At 45.7% G+C, this 27,720-nt stretch overlaps 1 protein-coding gene across 2 annotated transcripts; it reads right to left on the bottom strand.

Moving 5' to 3' along the window:
- Window positions 1-536: 536 nt before the first annotated feature.
- LOC310884012 (ABC-type organic anion transporter ABCA8-like) lies at window positions 537-25,316 on the bottom strand. Of its 2 annotated transcripts, none has more exons than XM_083805182.1 (39): window positions 25,170-25,316; window positions 22,145-22,257; window positions 21,448-21,658; window positions 21,167-21,325; window positions 20,682-20,782; window positions 19,597-19,823; window positions 18,745-18,883; window positions 18,020-18,205; window positions 17,413-17,545; window positions 16,614-16,785; window positions 16,232-16,290; window positions 15,250-15,360; window positions 14,672-14,847; window positions 14,235-14,354; window positions 13,751-13,889; window positions 13,172-13,262; window positions 12,433-12,572; window positions 11,836-11,955; window positions 11,124-11,280; window positions 10,673-10,839; window positions 10,094-10,221; window positions 9,525-9,662; window positions 8,906-9,019; window positions 8,316-8,486; window positions 8,015-8,128; window positions 7,738-7,842; window positions 7,075-7,143; window positions 6,756-6,847; window positions 5,747-5,864; window positions 5,258-5,375; window positions 4,880-4,971; window positions 3,970-4,136; window positions 3,553-3,628; window positions 2,753-2,847; window positions 2,096-2,212; window positions 1,592-1,732; window positions 1,340-1,419; window positions 1,192-1,247; window positions 537-805 (listed from the first exon to the last, which is right to left on the bottom strand). In XM_083805182.1, exons 1-39 carry the CDS (start codon window positions 25,186-25,188, stop codon window positions 716-718), a joined length of 4,821 nt encoding a protein of 1,606 aa, XP_083661308.1. In that variant the 5' UTR covers window positions 25,189-25,316; the 3' UTR covers window positions 537-715. The 2 variants fall into 2 exon arrangements, with proteins under 2 accessions (XP_083661308.1, XP_083661307.1); XM_083805181.1 differs by having other exon boundaries at window positions 11,124-11,283.
- Window positions 25,317-27,720: the final 2,404 nt, after the last annotated feature.

Genomic DNA, 27,720 nt, shown 5'->3' on the forward strand with positions numbered 1-27,720 from the left:
GTGGGGGTCTCGCAGCCGGGAGAGCCGGCACAAAAAGAAGCTCCTGGCTGCCTGAATGAAGGGGCAGTTTCTGTCATGCTTATTTTCTCGTTTATTATTTAGAGCCAATTCAGCCCAAGCACCAGGAGCATGCAGAAGCAGCCAGGCCCTGACATCCTTTTCTCATTCTTCTCTCCTTGTCCCCAGTGGTGCGGACCAGAGATGAGTCGAGGTGGCTGGAACACACTTTTTGGGTCAAAACCCAGCCCCATGCACCTTCTTGGAAAGCACTGCCCTTCTTGGCCACACACCACCAGCCAGGAGGATGCTGCTTGGGCTTGAGCAAGGCAAAGCTTTGGTGTCCTTGTGCCATGGGTGAATGCAGGTTTAAGACTGAAGGTTTAAGAGCCCTCTCCAAGTTTGCAGATGAATTCCTCCAAGGATGAGCCCCTGCACAGCCCCCGGGGGCTCTCCTGGGACCAGAAACATCCCGGCAGGGTTATCCCTCAGCACATCAGGGAGTCAGTCTGAGCATACGGACAGACTGCAGGCATCGATTGTCAAAGGATAAAGGCTTTATTTATTAAAATATATATTTTTTCCTTTTCTTTGCAGAGCACCTGCTAAGCTCTACATGACATGATGCAGGTAACCAAGTCCCAGGGCTGTATCCGACCCAACACCCCCGTAGCACTGGCTGAGCACGCTGACAGCTTTCCTTTGCGGCTGCAAGGGCTCAGGGCTGGAGCAGCCTCCTCTCCGCAGCCCCCTCGGACACTGCCTCCAGGTCGGGCTCCTCCAGGTCGCTGGTGAGGTCCAGGAATACCTGCAAGGCACCGCAGTAGAAACAGCCCGGTTATGGCTAAGGACTGATGGTACCAATGTTCCTTGTGGCTTGGTTTTGTTTTTTATACATGGAGTTTCTGATCTTGCCTACATTATATCATTTCTCATATCTTATATGAAATATGTTTCCTGTATGTTCAGCTTTCTCATATAGAAAGATTTGAATCAACACTGTTAAGGGCTGATTTTTTTTTTATTTTATTTTTTTTCCTCTGAAAGATCAGTACCGATTTGTTATTTCTGGAACTTATTTAGAAATCAACAAACTTGATTATTTATTTATTTATTTATTTTTGGATAGCTTTCCAGCCATTTAGCATCATCTCTCAGGAGCATTCCTGACATTTTCATTCTAAATCAACATACCTGTTGCAAAGTGTGCAAAGACAAGCTGTACTCCTCAAGCCTGAAATTCTGTTTAACTGCAGAGGGATGGAGAAGGCTTTTTTAAAAACCAAATCCATATGAGCATTTTGCAAACAATCTTCATACTGAATTGTTTGTTTCCTTATACCTGCTTCTAGCTTGGAGAAAGACTGGGACAGAGGTAGTGCACCTTCCATCGGTATCTTGTAGCTGAGCAAAGAAGAAATCCTGAAAAAGAAAAAAAAAAAAAAAGAACCCATCACTGGGTAACTCAGCACCAAGTTTTAGGGGCACTTACAGGGTTCCTGTACTCTTGGGTAAATGACTGAGCAGGGTCAGTAGGAGCAACGGAGCATCCCAGCACGTGTCCAGGCTGGTGTGCAGCCTGTTGGGTAGCCACCTTTCTTGCCGAGCCGCGTGGGGGAAGAGGCGCAGAATTTCGGCATGGAGAGCATCGCTTTGCCCCGCGTCCTTCAGTTTGACTTCCAGGTGGTAACTTGTGCCAAACCTCCTTCTCAGCTCCTCAAGGGAACCGATGTACCTGCAGAGGAGGGAAAACAGTGCTTAAACCATCTTAAGCAACAAATCAAGCAACCGCTGTATATAAGCAGGATATATACTTCCTCTAATTCATCAGCTAAATATATGTGTATATATATAATATATATATTTATATAATATATTTATTATTTATTATATATATTTATGTTTATTATATTTATTATTTATATATTATATATATTTATATTTGTTTGTGCTGCCCAAACAGTCTGTCTCTTTACAAAATTATGTTCACTACATACCTGGGACAAACGAAACTAACGTTTTCTATCAAATTAAATAATAATAATAAAAAATAATAAAACAGATTATAGACTAGAAAGAAGGCTACGCTGATACCCACCGAAGCTGCCCCGCCACCAGCACGGCCACCCGGTCGCACAGCGCCGCCTCCTCCAGGGAGCGCGTGCTGAGGATGGCTGCCCGTGCTTTGCTTCTCACAGCGGTCTGCATCGCTTTCCTGGGAACAGAGGGATCACGTTTACCTCCCAGAGCAGCCAGGAAGAACAGCATTATTTAAAAGGTTTCAGTTATCCTGCTTGAAGGTGACACGTGGCTGCCAGTGCTACATGGCGCTTTGTCATGCATCCCTCCAAATTTTGCAGTTTCAGATAAATCTGTTGTTGAAGAATGACAGCAAGCACTAAGGCTGTATGATGGAGAGTAAGAACAACCTATAATTTTTTCTCATGCTCTGAAGAAACAGGGATTTTTGTCTTTTCTACCAAACGCATTCTTTCAGCTGGAGTCTACTCAGGTTTTTTTGCTGCGCTACCATTAAGATTAAATCCGATGGCTGGCAAAGGCTTGCTGCCTGCTGAGCAAGGAGTCCAGTGAGTGCTACCCAACCCCCTGTGCATCAGGGGGAAAAAGGGAACATGTGGCTGTCCTCAGCCACTGGGGCAGAGCCCTGTGCCTGCCCAGCGGTCCCTGAACCACGAGGGGCAGACCCAAGCTGCTACGTCCCCCATCCCGGTCCTGCTGCAGGGGGGCTGCTCACCACAGACAGCGCTGCCCTTTCACATCCATGCCCACGGACGGCTCGTCCCACAGCATTACGGTCGGGTTCCCCAGGATGCTCACTGCAAAAGACAACTGGAATGGAAAAGACGTGAGGTCAGGCCGGTGCTTAGTCTGTCTGCACAAATGCACTGAAACTGTGGAGCTGCCTGAGATGTCTTAATCCCTGTAAAGCTCTTAAAAGCTGAAGCTTTTGATTGCAAAAAGCAGGAGGAACTATGAAGTAAACCCTCCTCAGGTGTTCTTGGTTAACATTTTAACATCTCCCCAGAACAGCTTTCCCCAAACACCCAGGCATGCCGATGATCTGAAAGTGGTTTTCCATCCCATTTGCAGGCAGGCGCACACCACAGGGCGTGAGGAGGAGATTACCTTGTAAATCCAATTTGTGCTAGCATTTATTAAACACACAATTCTGGGAGAGGGGGAAGTGAAAGATCCTGCCAGGCTGGATTCAAAAGCTACTGACAAAACCAAACCATGCCAGGAAGCCCCTTGCTGTGTGCGCTTCTGGCTTAGACAGAGACGACTGCCTTCAAAAAGCCTAAGGACCTTCCACCAGCACATCAAGTTTACAGAAATTTTAAATCAACACTGAATTTTAGCCTTCAATCCAAGATGAAAAACTTTTACAACACCAAGGAGCATATTCTGTTCTCCCTGACACCCGTGCCAGGAACCCAGCGTGTCCCTGAGCCACGACGAAAGCTTTCTGCGTGCCACGCTCAAGGAAGACAAGGCAGGCTTTGCTCCAGGAAGAAAGCCCAATCCAGCACATACCTTTCTGGCTTCTCCAGCAGGCAACCTCCTAGCCGGGGTGTTTAGATGCTTCTGGAGGTCCAGGTCCTTTGCCATGCTGTGGGGGTGGAAAGGGAAAATGCCAAAACTCAAGACTGTGAGTGCAGCTAATGGGATAAGCCAGTTACTAATGCAACTGGACCAACGCAGAAGCAAGTTGAAATGTTTTCTGAAGTTTTTCTAGACAAACTAGGGTGAAAGTCTCCACAGACAAAGGATTGAGAATAGTACAAAGCAGCAGGTCTCAGCAGAAAGAGACCCCATCTCCCCAAGGCAAAGAGGCACTGAAGGTACTGCCTCTTGTTCACGCTAGCCAAATTTGTCAGCAGAAAACCCTTTTCCTGTCTTATATCTCCGGAGAGAGGAAGGACGGTGAACTGGAATCATCTGGCTGTGTACCGGCTGATGAGAACAGCTGCATCCTCTTTCCTCATCCCTCTCACGGCAGCGTGGGCCTCCAGATGCTGGCGCACGGAGAGCTCCGGCCAGAGCGCGTCCTCCTGCGGGCAGTGCCCCAGCCCGCCCTGCCCCGGGGGGGCAGCGGCCTCGCAGCCCTGCAGCAGCACCTGCACGAGACACACACCTCTACAGCCACGGGGTGTTGTTTTGGGGGGAATAACGAGCCCTTTGGAAAGGGGGTAATGTTTTCTCCTGCTCCACGGGGAGGCAATGTGGTCCTGATGGAGAAGGAAGCCCAGCATCGCTCAAAATCATCTCCAGCTACCACAGCTTCTGCTCATCTGAATCCAGGATGGCGTTTGTGCAAAACCAAATGGTGCTTACTGCCACCACACCGTGGGTGAGAGTACCAGCGTGAGACTCTCATCTCCTAATAATGCTTTTCTATTTCAAACATTCGGTCCCAAATCTGTAATAGCAATGGTATTTCCAACCTCCCCCCCCCCCAGCACATGTCATTAATCATCGTGCACATAATTAAGTGATGGATGGTTACTGGCCCAACCCTGTTCACATTCGTTTTCAATTTCCTGGTTTTGCAAGGCTTTTTATAGAGTGTTATTTTCTTTTAAAGATGTGAACATTTCTTACAGTGCTTGTGAAATATCAAGAAGGGTTTCAAATCCAGACTGAAGATTTTGTGTAGCTCCAATCCATTAGTCTCTAACAATGATGAAAACTAGAATATGCTTTATGTGTATCGACACTTGCTTCTTTCTCCTGTCCATATCCAGGGTTGTGTGCACATAAATCCCCTGATTTAAGGGCTGCGTTACCAGCTTTTCTTATGACATCCTTCATTAATGAAGGCAGCAAGGTTAGCCCAAGCTGCTCCAAAGGAACCACCTACCTCCCCAGCGGTCACTGCTGTGTCTCCAGAAATCATGTGCATAACAGTGCTCTTCCCAGATCCATTGGGTCCTAACAGACCTAATAGTTCTCCTGGAACAAATACGCAAGAACTGTTAATGGTGATAAATATTCACAACACCTTGTCTCCTGTGTGCCAAGCAATGCCTAAAAGTTCAGTAGGAGAGAGGGGTATTCATTAACTTATCCCAGCAAAATGAAGCCCTGAGCAGGGGAGCCCAGATGCAGAAGATGCTGCTTGCACTGGGTCTGGCTGCACACAAGGAAGATCTAATAAAAATAAGGTCTCCAAACATGACTTCACACCAGATAGACATCGGGGATGGGGAAGGAGAGGGGGGCAGCAATGTATTTGAACCTTTTTTAACACTGAAAGAGAGATTTCTGACAGCAACTTTCTTCTTTTTCTTAAACATGGAACAGGCCTTCTTGTCTTCATACCCCTTGCGCAGACTGTTGACAACGATAACTGCCTCCTGCAAAGAGATGGAGTGGGAATAAAAGCTCTCCTCCTCCTGTCCCGTGAGACAGCTCATCTGTTCTTGCCATCAAGTATGGCTCTTAAAAATCTCTAAATTATAAATCCAAGAAACAAGGCAATAAAATAAAAATAAAATAAAATAAAATAAAATAGCAAAAGCAAAAGCGAAAGCAAAAGCAGAATGTGAATAAAAGCTTTGTGCCAGTCATTGCTGCACTGATTTCTCTCTGCCACCAAGAATAGATGGTCTGGATGGCGAGGAGCACTCCGGGATGCGGGCAGTCCGTCCGTGGAGGTGTGTGAGCTCAGAGCAGGCAGGCACGAAGCAGGGGAGCAGGAGGAACATGAGGGCTGCTCTCAGCTCACCTGGGGCTGCAGGGAGCCCATGGCGCTCCTCACCCTCTCCCTCTCCTCCTGCACTTCGGGGGCCTCCTGCCCCGGCGGGTCCCTGTTCTGCTGGGCGAGGGATCGCTGCCGCCGAATCCTGCGGGAGGGGATGGGGGGGGTCCAAAACCACTCGGGGTTAGCGGGTGGCTTTACAGATTTGTTCCCTGGGCAGCGTCGGTGCAGTGCCCAGCACATCTTTGAGTCCACAGATGGTGGTTGCTCAAATATTCATTCATGATGTGTGTGTGGGAGATCTCTGTGGTATGCGTGAGAAAATAAAGGCCAACTTCAGCTTGTTTTACATTGCTACTATTGACTAGTCCCCTGCTCAACACGTGCCAATGACCTGGTCATATAAATGTACACCAGAGAGCTGTTTCGGCATCTGACTGCTAGCTGAGTCCTGCCTGTTAATGTTTGACAGCTGAATACTTCTACAAATACGTTTTACGTTGGTCATACACTGCTGGTGGCAGAGGAGCAGAGAGGTTAGCAGATGACCCCATTCTGGTGAAGCTTCAGGAAAACTCTGTCCTGCGGAGAGCAATACTTGGTGCATTTGGAAAAGAGGCAAAATGTTGGATTTCAACTTGTACCTACTAATTTTGCCAGCTACAGTGAAATGTCCTGAAATTTCAGAAACAGAGCATAATTTAAAAAGCTCACATCACATTTACTATTTTCACTAGCACACTGCAGTTTAACTGACCTTCTGTTGCAATGCACTGGGTGGGACTGTGCCCGCAGACACACTCAGGGAAACTCCAACAAATTCAATCTGAAACTGCAGTGACCCAAAGGAATAAAACAACTCCTCCCTCCTTTCTCAATTTCCTCCTCTCCAGATAAACTGGTTAGAACTAAAAGGGTGGGCTGTGCTCACACTTCGCAAAATACTTTTGAGCTCTCTTTTCCTCTCCCACTGCCATCAGGGGTGACTGGGGGGGCCAACAGGGATGCCCACTGCTCCAAGGCACCCAGGACGCACCTGAAGATGGGATCTTGTCCTGTAACTGTGTCTCCGTATCTCATCTCCAAATGGCGCAGGATAAACACAAAGATCAGACAGTGGACGTAAGGCTGAAAAACAATAACGAATTAAGTTTGCATGGAGAAAGGTAACAACACACTCAATTAATTTTAATTAATTTTACCTATAAATTAATTTTACCACCGACATGTAAGGTGAAATTTTCACCACAAAACCCATGCTTTATCTATGGGAAGACTTATGCCAGCCCAGAGTAAGTCCATCACATTAGAACAGGCATCTGTTCCAAAACAGTTATCATCAAATTGCTCCTTACTGCAAAGACAGCTATGAAGATGTTATTCCACGAATCAGGAAGATGAATACTGTGAAACAATATGATGTGCTACAAGGAAAAAAAAAAAGAGAATTAAATCAGTCAGTTACAAAAACTCCTTAGCACAGCGTGCCACAGCGCAGGACTGGAGCAGGCGTGGGATGTAGGGGTGCATGACTTTTCTGCCGGTTGGGAGAAAGGAGCTTTGATTTCTATTTATTTTTCTGGCTTCATACTCCCTCAAAGAGCTCCGACTTCCGTTGCTACAGTTAATTCAGAGGTGCCTCAAACCAGCTAGTTTAGACTGACCTTTTCCATCATTTTCTCTCTCTTCCCAGCAACCTCCATCCCTCCAGGTCTCCCGTTCCACTGCCTTCCCCTCCCATACTACCCTGGCTGCCAAAAGGCAGTCATTGACACAGCTTTTTGTATCTAAACAAACAAAAAAACCCACTCAAGTGAAGGATCAGCATTACCTTCCCTCCTTCCCCAGCCTGGACCTTTTCTTCTCCCATTGCCTTTTCTCACTCTTTGTCTTTTTGGCAGTTGTTGCTTTGGGAGAGGAAATTTGGGAAGCACCTCGTGGACGTGAGGATCCCAGCACACCATTCTGGTTTGCACCACGAGGATCATTATTGAATCTAGTAGGACATGTGCCCTTACCGAGTAGCTCAGCAAGCCCAGCAATGGAAACAAAGGAATCAAAGTGGAGAAAGTGATGTAGTAAACTTCGTGCGAGTCACTGATCATGTAGAGAATGAAGTTCACCTGAAATAAAGTCAAAAAAGTATTTCCAGTATTCAAGTATTTCTAAAAACTAGGCTATTTGCCACTGATTATTCTGGGGTTATTCCGCTGAATATCAGTATGTTTGAAGTGAAACCTCAAGAGGCAAGGTGTGGAAATCAAACATTTCAGAGTGCAGATTCACTTCACTTACCAGAATGAAGATGAAAGACCAAAGGTAGCGATTGCTCCGACCCTTGCGAAACTTAAAGGCGATTAAATAGACGAGGAGGATGAGAGAAAATCCATAACCGGCTGTGCAAACGGTCTAGAGAGAGAGGCTGATGTCACCAACAAGGAGATGGATGTGGATGTGCAAAATCCTGCTTACAGCAGCCCATTTTGGTTAAAATACTGAATGCAGCTGGATCCCCGGGTTCCACCGTGCTGGTGGTGGGCACCCTCTGTGAGAGGAGGGAGGGGAATTTGTGGGTGCCCACCCGGCAAGAGCTTACCATGGGCAGGATGGTGCTGGCCTGCAAGGGGCAGGTGTGGTTGAAGAGCAGCACAATGCCGAACATAATGCAGAGCAGGGCCCAGAAGAGCAGGACGTCCACCAGTGCCTGCCCGCACCAGTACGCCGAGGGGAAGAGCCCCGCGAGCCGCAGCTGGGCGCGAGCCTTTACCTGCGATGGCAAAGGGGAGAAGGGAGGGAGCTCGGCAGGGCCCTGGACACCGTTCCTGCTCCTCCTCCTCCTCCTCCATCACCCTCACTCGTCCCTGCCCCAGCTGAGCCTCCCTCTCCCTTCCAGGCACTTTCTATTCTTAGCTCAACTGCTGTTAAAAAGCACATCACTCTTAATAAGAAATAATAAAAAAAAGTCTCCTGCCTCCAAAATCTTTGTTAATTAACACTCAAGTTGTTCTGAGCCCACGCTGGCTCCCAGAGATGCAGGCTAACACATTTTGGTACAACGCTGCGTTTGTGTAGCTGCATTTCTTCCAGTACCCTCCCTAGAAGTCAGCACACGAGCTGCTGTCCAGAGACGTCGCATTTGCATTCCCTTCTCCTTGTGCAAGACTGCTTTCAGGACATGCTTTTTACCTTGTAATCCTCCACGCTGCTCACTGCGAAGTGAGGAGGCAAACCAGAAGCCAAAATCAGCATGTGGCTGAGACAGATGAAAAAAACATCACGCTTCACTTCTGGGCTTTGTGTCTATGGAAAAAAAAAATCCAAAATCATCAATGATCAACAGCTGTCCGGGGAAAGCCTAGCTAGCTCAATGCTCGTAGCATGTGAGCAAGGGTAGTTACAGTAATTCATTTGTGCTTAAGAACATGAAACAATAAACGAAAGCATTTAACATCTTAAAATTTGCAAGAAATATTGGGATTACTGTAAATTGTTGAGAATAGGCACTGTCTTTTTGATGCTGATGCTTGTCATATGGATGCAGAAGCAAGGGGGAACCTGCAAATATTGCTGCTGTGTGCCTCCCTTATTGCCACATAGCACAAGCTCGAGTGTCTTGTGGCACTTAAACCCTATTAAAAAAACACTGCAGAAGAAATTCTCATTAAATAGCCCCAGTATTGACTGCTGAGACATGCCCCCGGTGACTGGCCAGCAGCTGGACCGGCTTCCACCCGCCCAGCCCTCGTCACTCCAGCTTTTGGCTATTTTGAGTCATTTTCAGCAAAAAAAAGGCAAGGACGCTCACTCTAGAGAAGGGGTTGCTCCAGATGCGGATGCGTGCAGTGGAGTTGAAGAGCCTCAGGAAGGTGTTGCTGAGGATGTTCACGAGCACGGGGAAGCAGTTGATGGGCTCTGCGCCACACATGAGCGTGTATCGGTAGCTCTGAAAGCACAAGAGGAAAGGATGTCACCTTCCTGCCCGTGAGAGGTGCGAGGAGGCATGGATAATACTGAGGATTTTAGAGAAAAGTGATGACAAATGCAGTCGGTTTTACTGAAGAGCGGGAACTCAGAGACCTGGCTGTCTGCTAATAGGTATTGCAAGCAAAATGAATTAAAAAAGCAATGATTTCTGGAGAAAAGAAGGATGAATTGCATTAACACTTTTCTCTAAAGATCACTATAATCCTGAATTCCCATTAACAGGATTACTGACAGTATTTAATGTGTCAAATAAATATTCTCCCTTTTGTTGGGATTAAATTAAATTAAATATTCTCCCTTTTTTGTTGTGTATTTCCCTGTACCCCACTTAGACATATTTGAGACACTCCTGTTGACGTATGGGATGAAAGAAGAAAAAGTATCATTCACCTTGCCTTCCAGGGATATTTTTATAGCTCCATTATGTAGTTGCAGGCTTGTGATATTTTTCTCAAGAGCTATTTCTGGCATTATGCTTTGAAACTTCAAAGCAGCAATGAAATCCTCAATTTCTGATCCTGAAATCAAGTCAAGAACAGAAATTAGAATAATTAGATTTTTAATACAGTCTCTTATAAACAAGCTCCCACTTGCAAAGCAGATGTATGTTTAAAAAATCATTTAAAATCTCAGCCAACTTATATTTCCCTTTTTTTTTTTTTTTCCTGTATGGACAAAACTTTTTAAAGACAGTGAAAGTTTCTATAGTTAAATGATTTTTATTTTATTTTATTTTATTTTATTTTATTTTATTTTATTTTATTTAAATTGGTTCATTATTTTTTTAAATATAAGCTACTCAGTTATCACCACTAAAACTGGATTTGTTTTTGCTCACAAGAAAACACCTCCCAAAGCCACAGATGCATAAAGGAACGTACAGAAAGAGGAAGACAAGGTTGGTCTATCAGCTCTAAGGGGACTCAGAGTGGTGCAGAAAGCGAACCAACATCACATGTCCTTCTTCACCTGTATCATTGAAGATGAGAAGATTTGTCGACTTGCTTTGAATTTTGCCTTCAGTGGGAAGAAAATAGAAGCTGGCGGTCAGTTCTGAGATTCTGGAGCTGTCCCATAATTGAAATCCAATGACAAGCATAAGCATTGGAAGGATAAATACTCCAAACATCAGCAATCTAGATGGAAAAACAGTCCATGAGTGGGTCCAGGGGAACTCCATCTTTAACCAACAGAGTGACTCACGTGGCAAAGGACGAGGAGAAATTTAAAACTGGGGAAAACTTAAGCAATTCAGAGCTCTACCAGAAGTTCTAACTGTCCTTATTACTGCAACATTCAAGCAATTGCCACCTAACTCTTAGCTTCCAAATACTTTTCCCTCAGTCACCCCAGGGAAGAATCAAATCCTTTGGGAAGCCCCAGGCCAGCACGAGGGGTGCGGGCTGGGCCCCGTACTTACAAGGCCCTCAGAAGCTTTCCTTCGTGCTTTAGTTTTAGGAAGCGAATTCTCATCACGGCGCAGACTTGCTGCCTCCAGAGCGCCATGCCGCTCACGGCGGGGCTCGCTGCTTCGGGACGCACCTCGAGGCTCTGGTCCCTCTCCTCCAGGTCTCCGTCTGCTGCGCGTTCAGCATGAGAAACAACGTTATCCAAAAAGAGCTCTCAAAGGACAAATTGCAAGTGCAAACAATCAGCAAGGGTCTTCTGCTCTGAACAGAGGAATGCTTTTGTCTTAGAAACGAAACAATGGCAGAGAAAAATGGCCATAATTTACCCAGAACGGATTTATATCGGTGAATTGAAAGTGGTTGGACCTGGATTCATGTGTCTACACATGCAATGTCTTCACTGGCCTTGGGAACTGCCTTCTGACTAGTTTCTCTCTTCCCACCTCCTGGTCTGGGCAGTATACCCTTCAACTCCTTTACAACATCACTCTTCAATTCTTGTGCTTAAAAGGCTGTGTAAGTCGAGACTGAATCATCTAGACTTCTCTGGGAAGATAATTGTCACTAAAGGAAATCTGAAATTTTATACAACTGCAATTCTTGACCTGCCAAAAACTATGAAAAATCACATTCAACAGAAATTTACATATACTTTTTTTAAACTGAATACACTATACAGAACCTTAATCATGCCAAACTTGCAAAGTGGAATCAATGTTTTACCTTCATGATCAATGGCTTCCTCATCCTCCAGCTTCAGGAAAACATCAGCCAGGGTTGTCCTGCTGACCTCGTAATTCACAACCCCCTGCAAGAAACCGCTGTCGAGATGGCTGAACAGATCTGCACAACAGAGAGAGCCAGGCTCAGCCCAGCGGCCAAGGCTTCTTTTGCAGAAACTCAGACCAGCATGATTAGCATGATTAACACTTTCTAGCATTCATATCGTCAAGCTCCGTAATGTAAAAGGCATTGCAAAACAATTATACTCTTTAGAGGTAGGTAGTACAAAATTCAGAGTTCTAGATTACCACCAGCCTTTGTGGTGGGAGAAACCTCATCCTGAAACCAGAGAAGACTCGGTAGTTTTTAGCCTGTGGATTAGTTGGTGGATTTTCTTTTGTTCACCTGCAGAGTTAATATTAGCATGTTCATTAGAGGCTTTCTTTAAGGCTGATGCTCATGCAGCTCTGGGCTCCCTAATCCTACGCAGCACAGACAAGAGAACATAATTATGACCTTCACAGCAATTTTGCATTCTGCTTCTCCCACCACTTCATTTCCCATTACAACCCTCACGCAATGGCAGGCTTTTGTTACCTGGGAAGCTGTCGGTGTTTTCCAGAGGTAGCAAGCAACACAGCTCATCCTTGTTCCGTCCTTTGAACACAGCGTCGGGGATGTACTGCCTGACCAGGGAGGCTGCAAGCTCAGGGTCGCACGTATCATTTATGCGCATCCTGTTTGTATTAAAAAGCAATTGCTGTAATATTAAATAAGAAAAACAATGCTTGCTTCATCCCTTTAAAAGACAAAGCCAGCAGTCATTCTTCAAGCCATAGGGAAACCTCCAAAACTAGGCAGTGTTTCAGTGGGAATTCTTTAATAGACGTCTGCAGTGCCCCTGGTTTTACCATGCAAGCAAGAAATAGTTGAGGTTAAGAATAACGATCCTGGCCAGCACTGCTAAACCAAGAAGACAGAAATTAAAATCCAGAGAAAAGCAACTTTACATTAATGCCGCTGTACGTCACTCTGGCACCACAGAGCATGTGGAAACTGCAGTTCTTCTTACTCTGGTCCCCTTTTGGCTGCAAGGGAGGTTGCAAAGTCATGTTAGCTACATGCTCCGAGCTTTCAGGATTGGGTCCAAAGAAAAGCAGCTTGCTATCCAAAGCAAGATATTTTTGGCAGCCTCAAAAGTCTCCTAAAATGAATTGTCAAGATTTCTATTACTCTATATAGAAACTCCTTGGAGACACAGCCTCTATGAGAAAATACACACATTGCCTAGAAGCTTTTCATAAAAAGAGTGATGACCAAAAAGAAAAGGATTTACCTTAAGTGATAGCCAATTCCCCATTTTCTCTTCAAGTACAGAGATGAGCCAACACACTGTAATCTCCCATTTGAGAGAAAAGCCTTCCGATCTAAGGAGGTATTAATACAAAAGATTTAGGGGGGATTTACAGCAGTGCAGTAGATTGACCTTACTCTGCTCTTTCTGAACTCAACAGATATTTTTATAATGAAGTCAGGAGCACTAAAGTCAGGCCAGGGCTGAAAGTTTTTTTTTTTTTTTAAATAAAAACAAAACACCCAAACTGTTGCCTTCCACCTAAGCACCAAGGCTAGTCTTTTACTTACGTATTCTTACAGGCTTATAGAAAATTCCCCAGGCAGCCCAAGATAAATAAAGACATAGGAAAGATATTAATTGGAACGACATCCCCAATTGCTGTGTGTGTGCCGCTCGTGGTAAGCCCTGGCTTAATGGAGCTGGGCACAGGCTGGGTCTCTGAAGCACACCTCGCTCTCAGACAAGACGCACCCAGCAAGCCCAGACCCCACAGGGGGCTGGTGGGGCCCCCCCCAGTCCCACACCGCAGCCGCTCTCAGGGTGGACGCCTGGGCTCACCGGCGTGCGTGTCGGCCTCGTCCATGGACTGGGTGGTGAAGAGGATGACGCGGCCGGCCTGCCGCTCCTTCAGGAGGCTCCACACGTGGTGCCGGGAGCACGGGTCCAACCCGGCCGTCGGCTCGTCCAAGAGCAACACCTGCGAAGGGGAGTGAGATCAGGTTTCTGTGTGTCCATACCGCCATTTCCATTGTCACATAGCTTTGTTTCGTGCTTTTTGGGGTCTCGCTCAAAGAATAAAATGCATCCTCAACGGCAGCCATTTTTACTGTTTTTTTCTATTTCAGTATTATTACCTTTTTCATTTAAAAGGTTCTCATTGACCTAGATTCCTTGATCCTTCTGGCAGCCAAGTGAGTCAGTAGGTCAGCAGGCTCTCTGAGTGCCAAGGGCAAAGTACAAATGTCTGTCTTCCGAACCCAAATGCGAAGCTATGTGCTAAAAAAATACCCATTGTGTGTGTGCAAGTATGACTGGTGCTTACCTGGGGATTCCCTAAAATTGCAATTGCAAGAGACAGTTTTCTTTTCTGTCTCCCATTCAGAGCATCAGCGTGCATGTCCTGAAGGCCAACGAGGTCCAACAGCACCAAGACTTTCTGCACCTTGAGAACGTATGAAAACAAAACACGCAACACTGGTCATATTTTGATTCATACATGGCTACACACAATACAGAAAAACACGACTTCAGGATTTAAAACTTGCCTGCTTTAAGTGGATTTGCTGTGAGGTAAGTTCTGCAAACCTGAGTTCTGACTCTTATCACATAAGGATAAGAAAATTAAAAAATACTTCTCCCCTAAATCAGTGCTGCTCTCATTTCTGCAGAATAAGACACTGGTGGTAATCTAGAATATAGCTTAACAAACTGTCCAAATGTTGCAGGACAGACATCAGTGACCAAGAAGCACATACCAACCTCTTGCTCTGCTTCCTTCCACTGAATCCCTTTGATGTGAGCAAAAAGTCTCAAGTTTTCCTTCACCGTTAAGGTTTCAAAATGCAAATTAAATTGTGGGCAAATCCCAACCATTGCCTGAATTCCTTCCATATCCTGTACTTCAGATACCTCGTAGTTGTATATCGTTGCAGAACCTGCACACAGGAATAAATGAAACAAATTTCATACTGCACGATCCTTCCCGGTTGTAAGGGGAAAGCACACTGTGTTCACACCTTTGCTATTAATTCCAGCATCGAGGGTGTTTCTCACAAAAAGTAATGCTGTTCAGAAATATGTCAAGTCTCTCCCTTAGGAACTAAATTATATTTCCTATTGATTAGCAGCTCATGGAAAACATCAGGCCATCCAGATGGAGACATAACCATCTGCATATGCTTGCACACACGAGGGATGTGCTAGTGCTGAAGCTGATGCTGAAGGAGCACTGACAATGAGCCAGACGGAGTGACTGGGATAAAACTTGGCTTTTTGCATCCTTACCCCCTTAAGCTTGAAAACCAGACAGCTTCTCCTCTTCTGCATTCAGGTCCTACCTGCTGAAGGCTTGGAAAATCCACTGAGCACGTTTAAGAGAGCCGTTTTTCCAGATCCGCTGTGCCCAAGTAACGCAGTGATCTGGCCTTCATAAATGCTTAAGGACAAACCTAGAAGAGACATATGGCGATATTAGGATGGAAGGTTGTGAGGCCAGCAGACTTGTACACGTAGCTTGTTGCCAAGTCTGACAGAGGAACATTTTATCTTTTGACACAGATCTGGAAATATGTGTTACGTGTTAATATTTAAACTCAAAACATTGATTTTATTTTCTGCAGGGTTCATAACCTTTTATTTTGGCATGACTCAAAAGACAGCACCACAAAAAGAAGAGCCAATAGCCTTTCCAAAATACGAGCGTTCATGAATTATTTTAAAGCAGCATGTACAGAATTTGCTATCCCCTTTCCTTTAAAAAAAAGACTCATTTTGGATTTTTTTTCCCCACTCTATATAAACCTTTGGGACCACACTGATATTTTCACTGTCACATCAAGTTCTTGTTAAACAAAGGCATTTAACAAACCTCTTAGGGCTGTGCTATGACGATGCCAACCACCTGCATATCTGTGGCTTGCAAACGAGCAAATGTTTAGAGAGCAGGGCTCAGCCCATGACAACAGACATGGCTCCAGCCAGGGACCCAAAGCCAGTTTTTTTTTGCCCAAATGAATTTACACTTTGTGAGGGAGGGCTGAGAGGCGATTTTTCACAGTGGCTCCTGGCTGTAAAACCCACAGCTTTTAAGGAGGCTTCTGCTATTACAGAAGTAATAAACAATAATTTTCCTGGAGTGAAAAGGCTAAGATGATAACCTTACAGAAATTTGCCAGTAATTTACCCCGGCAGAAATAACTATTGCATAATTATGCCGCCAGCATTGTTAAAATGCATTAAGTACATCCAGTGCATTTCAAAACAGCTTGGGTTCATATCTAGTGAAAAACGAAATTAAAGCAATTGCAAAACCTCTCTTACCTCTTAAAGCTTCGGTTTTCTTGTCCTTCCTCTTGTATATTTTTTTTATATTGTTTAGTCTAAAGGAAAGTTAAGCAAGCTGTTACTACTGAATCCCACAATTTTGGCACGCTTCCTCTGCCTCAAAATAAACTTTGAAAACTAGGCGAAAAAAAAAACATTTCTCAACCTCCTCCCCGGGCTGGTCCTTCTCGTCACCGTCAGGGGTAGGGTAATTCCATCGGAAGGGATCACTTGGTGTAATTCACTTGGGAAGCTGCGAGCCATTCCCCTTATCTGCGCTGCTCGGCCAGCTCAGCCTACCCTTCACCAGGCAACCCGGCTGTGCTCTCCGGCCAAACCCAGCGGGCAGCAGCTGCTTTTTGGGCCTGCAGAGCGTTACCTGATGGCATCCTTCCCCTCGAAGCCCGGTGGCATCGGCTCGGTGTCACAGCCGAGGACAGGCTGGCAGCCACCCTCGCCGCCAGCTCGTGGCCCCGCGCCCCGGCTCCCACGCTGCAGCCAGTATGACGGCCTCAGGAAGAAGGCAGGAGGGTACGGCACCCCGTACTTGCCTAAATCGGAAGCAAACAAGGTGAAACAGAAGGCCCAAAGTGCTGTGTGGCAGCTCAGCTTTGTCCACCTACAGCCGCAGAACAGAGCCCTTGGGCGGTGTGGAGGGATGGGTGATTTCTGCAATTTCTGCTCACTCATCCCTGTCTACAACGCAGGCAACAGTCACAGCAAAGACCTCAGTGGTCACCTCGGACCAAAATGCATACAAAAATTAGAATATCCTTCTAAGCCCAATGGTTAGGGCTGCTGGAGTAGACGTAGATGATCTCAGTGCCTTGCTGAAGGATTTAAGGTTCCTTTTGGAGCCTGCTTTTGAGGCCAAACTGGGTAGCTACATGCAGCCAGCTGCTGGGAAACAGGATCCTTCCCAAGCTTTTTTTTTCACGAGCAATACTGCAAATCCAGTTTGCGGCCCCTCACACAACGAGGCACAGCCATGGTGCTGAGATGCCATCCTGCAAGCTCAGCAGCTCGCTGTGTGGAGCCTTTTTGGCTGCTCCGTGTAGGTGACAGTTTGCTCTGCCCTGTCCCACCGCTCCTTTGGCACCTCTTCCCCATGAGGGTACTGGGGGTTATAGAAGAAAAATAGAAGGAATTTATTTTTTTTCCCTTACGTTTCTACTTACCAGGCAAAACCTTATCAAAATAGATGGCCAGCAGCAAATACAAAACACTGTCAAGGGTCAGTACGATGCATGGGTTCAGGAGAGGGTACAATTCTGGTGTAAATTCCGGTCCATATTTTTCTAATTTTATAATCTAGGGGGGGAAAAAAAAAGCACAAATCAGATGCAACACTCTCTTTAGCCAGAGATACTGCATGCAAGCTACAGCAATGTCATTGCGGCCTTTTCTTCACAAGAAACCTATGCCCACTTGGGATCGGGTCACTGTCACTAACAGACATCAACATGCCTGCAGAGCTCGGTACCACCAGCCCCATCCCACTGCTGCAATCATTTTCCTGAGCTGGAAACCTTTATATATATATATATGTATATATACAGAGCTGGCAAAGCTCCTCGTGCAGTTCAGGTTCTAACTACATTTGCTAGGAATAAGCGTGCACTTTTTAGAGACAAATTTTGGTTGTACTAAATATTTAGGGAGGAGGGGCAATTGTGTCTCTATGGCAAATTGCGTATGGCAGCTACTCCTCCAGCTGGCAGAAGCCTGCAGCAGGTTTGCTGTGGGCTGAGCTCCCCCGATGTGCTGGCTTTATCTTGAGCATACCTTTGCGATGCCAGCTATGAAGGTGAAAGGACTGAAGAGGTTAAAAATCCACTCCAAAGATGGGGGCACTTTTTCAAATATTGTCATAAAGCCCAGTAATCCAAAGATGACATGAAGGACAAATCCCACGAAACTGGCAATATTAGGCTGCTTTAGCAAGGAGCTGAGCATGAAACTGAAGTGAATCTGCAGCAGAGAAAACCAGGAATTAGCAGGATGCATTTCTGCTCGTGGTTAAGGAAAAAAAAAAAAAAGAAAAGAAAAAAGAAACAGCACATAAAAATCCAATAAGCAACATTAAGAGACCCAGCTGGGTTCCAGTTGTCACCTAGAGATGCACACAGCGTCTCGCAAGGATTATTTCATTTAGCAGTCAGCTTGGATATTCAGGGCAGCTCTATAGGGACGGGCAGAACAGACCAGACCCAGCTCTGCCTCCCTGGGAGGCAGCCCCAGCCCCACACAGCACCAGCCTTCCCATGCCCACTCATGTTACCACCGCTTCTTGCTCTGATTTTAAGTCCGGATCTCCCAAAATCAAAGAACAGGAGTGATATATTAGCCTACAAACTGTAATTAGAAAGCGTGGTAACGGAGGAGTTTTTGTTTCTTTCTCCCAGCCAGGGAGTACTCTGCACTCTGTTTTAGCTGCTTCAATTAGGAAATGGAAAAATTCACACATCATTAAAAAAAAAAAAAAAAGGAAAAAAAAAAGGCAGACTTACAGATGCTATGCCATAAAAGAAATAAAAGGAATAAATTTCCAAAAAGCTGCGATCGAGGGTGACTCCTTTAATCGTGATCAGAGTCAGCAGACTGGCCATGATTGAAATATAAACGGTGTACAAGAGGCTCCAGGACAACCTGCAAAGGAAGGCACAGCTACTGTTGCCTCTGCAAATGTCAGCAGCTGCCAAGACACAGCCAGTGCAAGGTGCTCCCTTCTAAATTCGGACCCGAAGTAATTCCCAAGCACGCCTCCACCTGCAGCTGCCCCACCAGAAAGGAGGCAAGGAGCCTTCCTCGCAGGAGGAGGCGCTTTGTGGCCCCTGCACCACCGAGGAGGGGAGCGAGGAGGTGCCTCACACCCACCCGAGCCTCTGCAGACGCAGCAACACCAGCAAAATGCTGCTGAGCTCTGCAGCCAACATTTCCCATCCCGGTGCTTCCCCAACAACTGGAAATACCCATGCTCAGAAGGCTTCAGAAGCAGAGCCTTCCTGTTTTGGTCGACCCTACACCCCCACATCCTTCATCGTTTTTCTCCAAAATTTCTTCACTTTTTGTTGTTGTTGCTCTCCGCATGTATCAGCCTGTTCCTGGAGGCGTGCAACACCTGGACACCAAGAGCTTTGCTACACGAAGAGTGCTCTTTCACTGCTTTTTATTTTTTTCTTTTTTTTTTTTTTCCTTTGGAGAGCTCAATACAACAAAAAACCAAATCCTGCATCAGACTAACATCCTTGGAATCTGGGCTCCTCCAGCTGACAATAAAAGCAGCAAAGGTTTGGCTTCAACGACATACAGAAGCCCCCTGCCCACTCGGTTGTTCCCCCACCTTCTCCCATCGGGCTTACCAGAAGGCGAGGTCCTGTAAACCCATGGCTTTCATCAACACCTTCAGCTTCTTTTTCTCCCTGATAACTTTCACTGAGAGAAAGTACATGTACGGGGAGAAACACAGCACGGCGTAAATGACGAACCAAATATAGTCCAACTTGTAGACGGGCTTGATCGAGGGGGATCGCAGACGCACGCCACTAATTGATTTCATCTCTTCCCAGACTGAACGGTTGGTTTTCATCTGAAGGACAGCAGTGAGCCATTAATTTTCTTTTCTTTATTTTCTAAACAGCCAACTTTGGAAAAAAATAGCCTTTCATAGGCATTAAAGTTACCAGTTTTTCAAGAGCGATGTTAAGTTTAATAGGGGCAAATTAGCCTCAAAATTTAATATCTTTTTGTACTGCCGTGTAATAAACACTAATGTTGCCTTTGAGCTATAAGAGCAAGCATTGCCTACCAAACAGATGGAACAGAAATATAACAGAAGTAGTGAAGCAATTATAGTGTAGCTAAAGGGCAGGAGCTTTACTGCTCTGTAAATACTGTATTTGGAGTTGATTAATTTTTCATGACGGAAGAATTTATCACTGAAAAATACAGTTTGGTCCACACTGAACGTTTCACATTTCTTTTTTAAAATGGAGCAATCTGATAAAAATAAAACCTGAAAGATAAAAATTCCAGCAATAGTGTTTCCATTCGTTTTACTTTGAATTTTCCTATAAACCTGAAAATAATAAAAAAAAAAGAACAAAGACAAGAAAAAAGAAAAAAAAAGAGAAGTTTGGCAACAAAATAAGTTCCACGCCTTTTAACTCCACAAATGGACTGTCACCCTCTAAATCAGCATCAGCCCAGTAATTCCATGGGTGGGTTAATTTTCAACATAACTCAGGAAATCTCTTGCACCCGGAAGAAATACGCAACTTGCCACAATGATCCATCATTCTTTTCACTTTTGAATGACACTAGGTATTTAAGAAGTTAACAGTCATGGGACTTTTTTATTTTTTATATTTTATTTTATTTTTTTTTCTAGTAAAGTTTCTGGATAGCTCTAGAAAGAAAGAATATTTTCTGTCACGATCATGCTTACTTCTATGACTGCTGCATCAATGCTGGACTGCACCGATAGGAAGCCCACATACCAGTACGAAGGAACCTTGCAGAAGTTTGATGAAAAATTGCCGCAGGTATCTGTGGGAAAGAAAGAAAATGAAGCATTTTATCTACATATTTTCATATATATGGGTACATATGCATATACATACATATATATACACACACACGGGTATGTGTGTTGAAAATGTATTTGACCCAAGAGTCAAGAAATCACGATTTAGTACTACTGAGCCTGGAGCAGCCTTTTTTCTCCCAGAATAATGTGACATGGGGAGTCGAAGGCTGTGGCTCCCTGGTTTCCTTCTAAGTGAACAAAACCTCAAAGTCTAATTAGAATCTTTCTAGAAGCATTTAGCACATACAGCCTTGATCCCTTCTGAGTGGCATGGCAGCACAGAGATCCATCTATACATTTTCTAGTGTAAAATCAAGTTCTCTGGTTTCATTTATTTTTCTTACCAATGTTTTCAAAGGCTTCGTTTGGAGACACCACACTGTAACTCTGAAATCTGAGATGGTAGGAGAAGTCATCCTTAAAAACAACACCAATAATGTCATCATCGAAATTTTCTCTTGTTTCCAGGATTTTCTCGTTTTCCACCTCTTCTATTAAGATACCTGAGAACAAACACCACCGCAGCAGAAACTCTGATTAGCGATGCACCAACACGAAGCAGCAGCCACATCGTGTGCTCTTCTGAATTGGGATTTGGTATGTCCAAGCCATTTTACCTAGTTACCTGTCATCACGGAGTCTGAAGCCACTTTGCTCATTATCTGCCTGGTGGTGTTGGTTACAGGTGTATACGCCAGCGTCACTCCCGTTGCGTTAAAGGCAGGCTCGTCTAATCGCCCAAGGAATTGATAAGGGATTTCTTGCCGCGGGGAGTGGTCTATCATAATTGATGATGTTTGTATTATTAAGAGAAAAACCCCACAGGTAATCCATTCCTAGGAGATGGGAAGGAAATAAAGGTGAGTGGCAGCACAGTGGTTTGGAAATTGGGTGCTGTGGGAGAGGCTGGTGCTGCTTCAAGGGCTGATCTGCCTGCATGGTCATCCAGACACGAATGCTTTCTTCCTGAAAATGAGCTGTTTCACAGGTGGAGTAATTTTAAAGTATGAGGACTGCTCCGAGTGAAAACCATGTTTTTTTAGTATGGGAGCCAATAGGTGGACATCGTGAGTTGGACATTGTGTTCTTCTGGTGAGCGCAGAGATGGGATCAACAACACGCAGCAACACGCTGGCTTTGTCTCAACCCTTATTATGCTACAATATTGTAGTGTCACGGGAAGAACCGCAACTGTGGACATTTTCCAGAGAGCCACATTACCAGCTGAGGCTTCTCATGTATCACCTAGCGTAAAAACAATGCAGTGCAAAAGCAGTTGGCTGTGGAAATCCTAACTTCCCTTTGGAAGAACAGACACTTGCCTGGAAACTTTCTGTTTTCTTCCTCCACACCAGCAGAATGTTTTTCCACAAAAGAGCCCAGGTTTGCTGGTTTATTTTTGAGGCTCTCTTGAATATTCTCTGCATTTTCCCAGCTAGGATGAAACAGAAAAAAATATCATTTAGGTCATCAGAAGTTAATATATTTACTTGGGTAAACTCCTCTTTAGAGAAATCCAATAACATGTCAAAGGTCCAGAACTTCTCCACGTGTTACAGTTCAGACACCAAGGAGAAGTTCAAAGGAAATGGTGTGGGATCACACTCGTGAACACAGAGCTGGGTCAGCCCCAGCTGCCTCGTGCTCATTTCCAGATTCAGCCTGTGTCTTCCTCAAGAGGTTTTGTAGGAAGAGGCTTTTAACTGGCTGTAGTTTGATTCTTCACCTATGTGAAGTTAACAGAGAAAAGCCAATGTGAAAGGATTGAGTGGCTAATGGAAGAAAGAATATATGTGTATATATATATATATATATATATTTATTGTTTTCTTTTAATGTGATTTTTCCAAATGTTTGAAATATTCTGGATCTGCGACAACAGCATGAAGGCCAGCTGCTGAGGGCAGCAGTTCTGGCACACACTGCGCATGCAGCTGAGCCTCTGATCATGCATTTCTTGCAGGGAATTTGTGCCATGCCTTAGCCACGCATTGGTAAGCCACCGCTCATCTGCTCCAGATGTCATAACCAGACAGTGAAACACCCGCTGCATACAGACACACACACACACATACTGCTGCCCACATCGGCTATAGGGGAAGGCAGCTGCCACCCAGGAGGCCAGGTCAGAAACACTGCTTAGATGCCAGAAATAGCCCAAAAGAGATGCTGCTGCCATCTCCTTTAAATGGGCTGCTAAGAGGCTGATTTTTTTTAATTTTTTTTTTTTTTTTACCCCACCTCTCTTTCACCCTCTCAAAAATAATTCCTGTTTTTATCCAAATGCTATGTTAAAAACTATAAGTCTAATACAGCTGGAGGAGGGCATCGTTAAGAAAATACCAGTCTGTTTCTTTATCTCCTCCTGAATACTGAGCAGGGAAGTACTGGAGTTGGGGAATATTTATCCCAGCTCTAGCTTCAACCACACAGCCCAGCAGCCAACAGCCTGTGCAGGAACAGCGGCAGCTTCGTGCCGACTGCCTGCACGACCTTCCCAGAACGAGAGCTGGGCAGGGAACCTCAAAAACACGTTTTTGTATTTTAGTCCTTCAGAAGGGATGAAACCAAAATCAAAGCAACCTCAAAAGCATTGTGCTCTGTTCCCCTCGGACATCGCTTCCTGGTTTCACGGATCGGGCAGCTGGAGTTAATAAATGATTCCACTACTCCGTTCCCCTCATTGTTTGTTTTGGGAAGGACTAAATATTTGTGTACTCCAGGGGCGATGGATCCCTGTTTACCCTCTGACTATTAGCACAACGATATCTCCCCGCTCTTTGCCCTGCCCGAAGCTTTCTCTCGCGCTTCCACATCGCAGGCTAACGGCAACTGGGAGACGATTTTGAGGAAGTGCTACTTGCTTTTGGCCAAGCCTGGATTTCACCCGTTGTGAACCGAAAGCAGCAGCGCAGCCGAGGTTGAGACAGTAAGCAGAGGTCCACGTGGGGGCATTCGGATAACAAGGAAAATACAACGGTCTTGTAAAAACTACGCTGAATCTCTACAGATGTAGCAAACCGTTACAAAAAGGGGGCAAATGTGAAACTAAAACAAAATAAATATCCAATTAAATTTCTACTGGTTTTAATTTTATTTTTTGCTTCTGGAACAAGAAACGAATTCCCCCTGGAAGCTGAAACACGAAGCTAGAACGTCAGGCAAACGGCAATGTCTACAAATGGTGCATGAACTTCATCAGGAAGAACTTCAGTTTAAAGCAGATACCCCAAGACACAAAATGTAAGCAGGAGAGATGCTTCTGAAGGATCTGAGATTCAAAGCTTCGGATTCAGAAGACAGAAACCGACCACCAGGAATGTTTTGGGGACAGCAATATTGAGAAGCCTTAAACCAGTAAGAGCATCACTTGTAAAACTGGATATCTCTGGAAACTTTTTATTTTTGAGGGCTCAGTAAATGCACCCAAACTTCTTGTTCTCCAGGAACAGGCTTCCTAGGCATGGCAAAAACTTCTGCTGTGATTCTGTGTCTTGCTATGCCAGAGGTAGTCCCGGGAAGGCATGTCCCGTGCAAACACCTCTTTCCTTCACTTACCATCTCAGGGATTTCCTACTTGGCACCTCCTCAGATTTTTTTCCCCTCTAATGTAAAACGAACAGAGCATATCGCAACGGACTCCTAAAAGCAAGCTGCTCCTCAGCATTACTGGCAGGGAACCCTCGGTGCTGGCTGGGGAGGAATAAATGTGCGCCGCATCCCGTGCTCCCACGAGGAGCTGCCGACTCGCCGCGCGCCAAAGCTGAATCCCCACGTGGGGAACGCGCTCCCTCGGTGCCCTCCTGTTTGCGAGTGTCTGCAAACAAAAACCTGCAGCTGGCCCCTACACAGCCTTGTATTTACTACCTGATAAACACGGGGCAGGTTTGCACGGATTCCACTCTAACACAGTTCTTCAAATGAGTTTTTACCCCAACTTTGAACTCCAGAAAATCAGTGCTAAGCCCGTCCCATACCAAAGTTCAACCCTTTAATTTCCCCAGAGAAGCGAACTTTGAGGATTCCCATCTTTCGAAGCCTTCAGTGCCAATGCAGGGCCACAGGAGGGGAGGGAAGGGAGGCAGGGTCGCCGGGAGCACCCGGTGGGTGCTCAACCTGCGGTGCTCAGGGTGTCCGTGGCAAGAATCGAAATCCATGAGCACCCAGAAAAGCTGCTTAAACTTTTTTGATGTGAAACTCAGTGTTTGTCAGAGAACAGAGCTGGAAAGTAGAGCTTTATGCTTTTAGCATAACAGTATTAAAACAATCAGGAAAAAAAAAAACCCTCCATAAAAACACCCTAGGTATAGTTTTTCACTTACAGAACAGAAATAGGAAACCCCTTACCTGGTAATGTGTTTTCCATTAGAAGTGTGTCTCCTGCAGCTCAGAGATGTCTGGGCTCGTCGTCTCTTTGCGGTCCTGGAGAGGGTTCAACGCTGAGAGGCAGCCGGTGGCCATGCCCCTCTCCAGCCTGACGTCAGAGTCCGGTCCCGGCGGTGTCGACGCTCCCAGTGCTGCGGGGAGGAGGCGATGACCCCGGTGAGCGATGCCTGCAGGCAGCTGCCCCGGGCTCGGAGCTATGAACCTTGCATTTTGCACTACGTCGCGTTAACAGGATGCACGCGTAGCGTGTAAGATATAATAGCATGTTTCCACCAGGCTTTCCACACGTGCACTCAGCAGGCAATATTAGGGAGAACAAAACCTAAATCAGAACATAAACTGAATACCCACTGGCATGAAAGTCATTTTTAAATTTTAAGGAAGATATTTTAAAAAGTTCGCTTGATTTTGCCACATTAACAACAAAATGACACTTTCCACCGAAGCAGCTCCGACGGAAGACTCCTGACCAGCTCGGCATTTGCTCACGCATTTACCTTTCCCTGGGGTTTCCCACGTGCTGCTGCAGGTGCCAGGGAGAGATGCAGAGCTGTGGGGACTGGGATGGGTGAGCTCAAGATCCCAGTCATGTGGCAAAGAAACCTCGACCCTGCCAAGCTCCTCTGCAGGGAAAGCTTCACTGCCTGCTCCCCATTGCGCCCAGAGCCTGAGTCAGCAAGAACTCCTTCCTCTGCCAGGGCAAACCTTCCATCCTAGCACCAATGGGACTTTTATTTCGTGTTTTCAATCTCCCTTTTGTTTTAATAATTTTTTATTTTTTACTCTTTTTTTTTTTAGTTTCCACTCCTTTTAATTGCTTTCCCAGCAGCTGCCACGCAGCTGGAATCAAGATGGGGATTTATCTTTATTTTTATTTTTAAAAATAGATTTCCAATGGATTTGCATTCCAAACAGGGAGGTGAGGAAGCCAGGAAATCCAAATGAGTTGGAAGGGTGTATAGCCACGCGACCACGCAAGTAGTTAAGAGAAAGTAATTTGACTGTCCTAGAACTTCAGCAGCTCGAGGAGACTGCATCTGCTTTGCAGAATTGTGTGAAAACACAGAAACAGCCTGGTTGCTGCTTAACGAGAGGCTGTAGCTCTTCTGCGGCTGCCGATTTATTTATTTTCGTGGAATAAGCCCACTTAGGAGAGGAGCGTTGCGTTTTCCTGCACCGCTTCCCATCAGACAACAAACTGGGGCTGCGGAAGGCACAGCAGAGACGCACAGCTCATTTTTAGTAAATTCACCGATAAATAAATAAATAAATAAAAGATTATAAGCACATCCCCCACGCTATAGGGTGTTTGTACCCAGCACAAAGCAGACCTCCCAGCATGCTTGCAGGTTACGTACAGGGAATGCATTTTAATAGAGAGGGGACACCTGCTGCGAGCACGCCTTCGGGTTTCCCATCCCACACGGGTGCTGCTGCTGGCCTCCAGCTCAAGGCAGCCCTTTGGGGTGCCACTGGAGAGGAACAAGAGAGCCCGAAGCACCTCAAAGTGCTGCTCATGAGGTCTCCAAGCACTCACTGCACACGATTCCTGAGGGGGATCTCAGGGCCAGGCTGGCGTCAGCCCGCCCGTGTCTACCAGGGCAGGCGAGACGCTGGGGACAGGCGCTGAGAAGAGGATGCTTGAAGCAACTCGTTTGGGGGAAAAAAAAAAAAAAAAGGAGAACTGAAAGCTCCAAGAAACTCTCACTAAGGAGAAAAATCAACATACTGAATTAGGGACTTTCTGAAGATCTTTTAAGGAAACATTACAGGGAAATTAATTCATTTTTCAGCTTTAAAAAGAAGCTTAAAAAACAAAAAAAAGAAAAAAGTCATGCTGCCCTTAGGACACCATTAAATACAAACTAGTATGAAAACCTGGGAACTTTGACTAAACTGAGATTATATTTCTTCGGGGTTGTTTTCCTCCCTGCCACAAGCACAACCCCCTTTCATTTCATTATGTCCTTAACTGACCCGCAGGACTGGAGGTGGATGACCTTCCCCTTCTTCTCCTCCTCCTCCTCCTCCTCCCAACCCATCACCCTCAGCCTTTCGCTGCTCCTCGCCTGCAGCGAGCACCCATCCAGCCACCCAGTGAGCCTGTCTTGGGCACGGATCCAGCCGGAAAAATGAATTACTTTTCTTGGTGGGGTGCATTTTCAAGTGGATGAAGATGATTCACCGCCGCAGATGCGCAGCTCCGCGTGCCAGCAGCGCGCAGCTGCTGCGGGGTCACTTTTAGCAACAGCCCGGACCGGGGCTGAATCGATCTGGCTGTGAAACACGACATCCTCACGCTGTTGAATCCCAAGTGTTGCAACACCACAATTCCCTGAATTCAATTAAAAATATGATCTTAAGGCCTGCATTAAAATAACCCTGAAGGCTCCAGCCGTGCTGAATGCTGCGCACTCACCTGCACGGCGCGCTGCGCTCCGGGAAGGGGCCAGGCTTTTGAGACAGTGCCCCTGCTTCTAGGGCAGCAAAACACACGCATAATAGACGAGCA

This window comes from Anser anser (genome assembly GCF_964211835.1).
Source record: "Anser anser genome assembly, chromosome: 19".
NCBI lineage: Eukaryota > Metazoa > Chordata > Aves > Anseriformes > Anatidae > Anser > Anser anser.

Bases quoted from the DNA above. Each gene is read 5' to 3' on its own strand.
- LOC310884012 (XM_083805181.1), bottom strand. The intron at 20,783-21,166 runs GTAAGAAAAATA...TCTTTCCCACAG, and splicing joins CGAAGCCTTTGAAAACATTG to ATACCTGCGGCAATTTTTCA. The intron at 10,840-11,123 runs GTAAGTACGGGG...TTTTCCATCTAG, and splicing joins GGAAAGCTTCTGAGGGCCTT to ATTGCTGATGTTTGGAGTAT.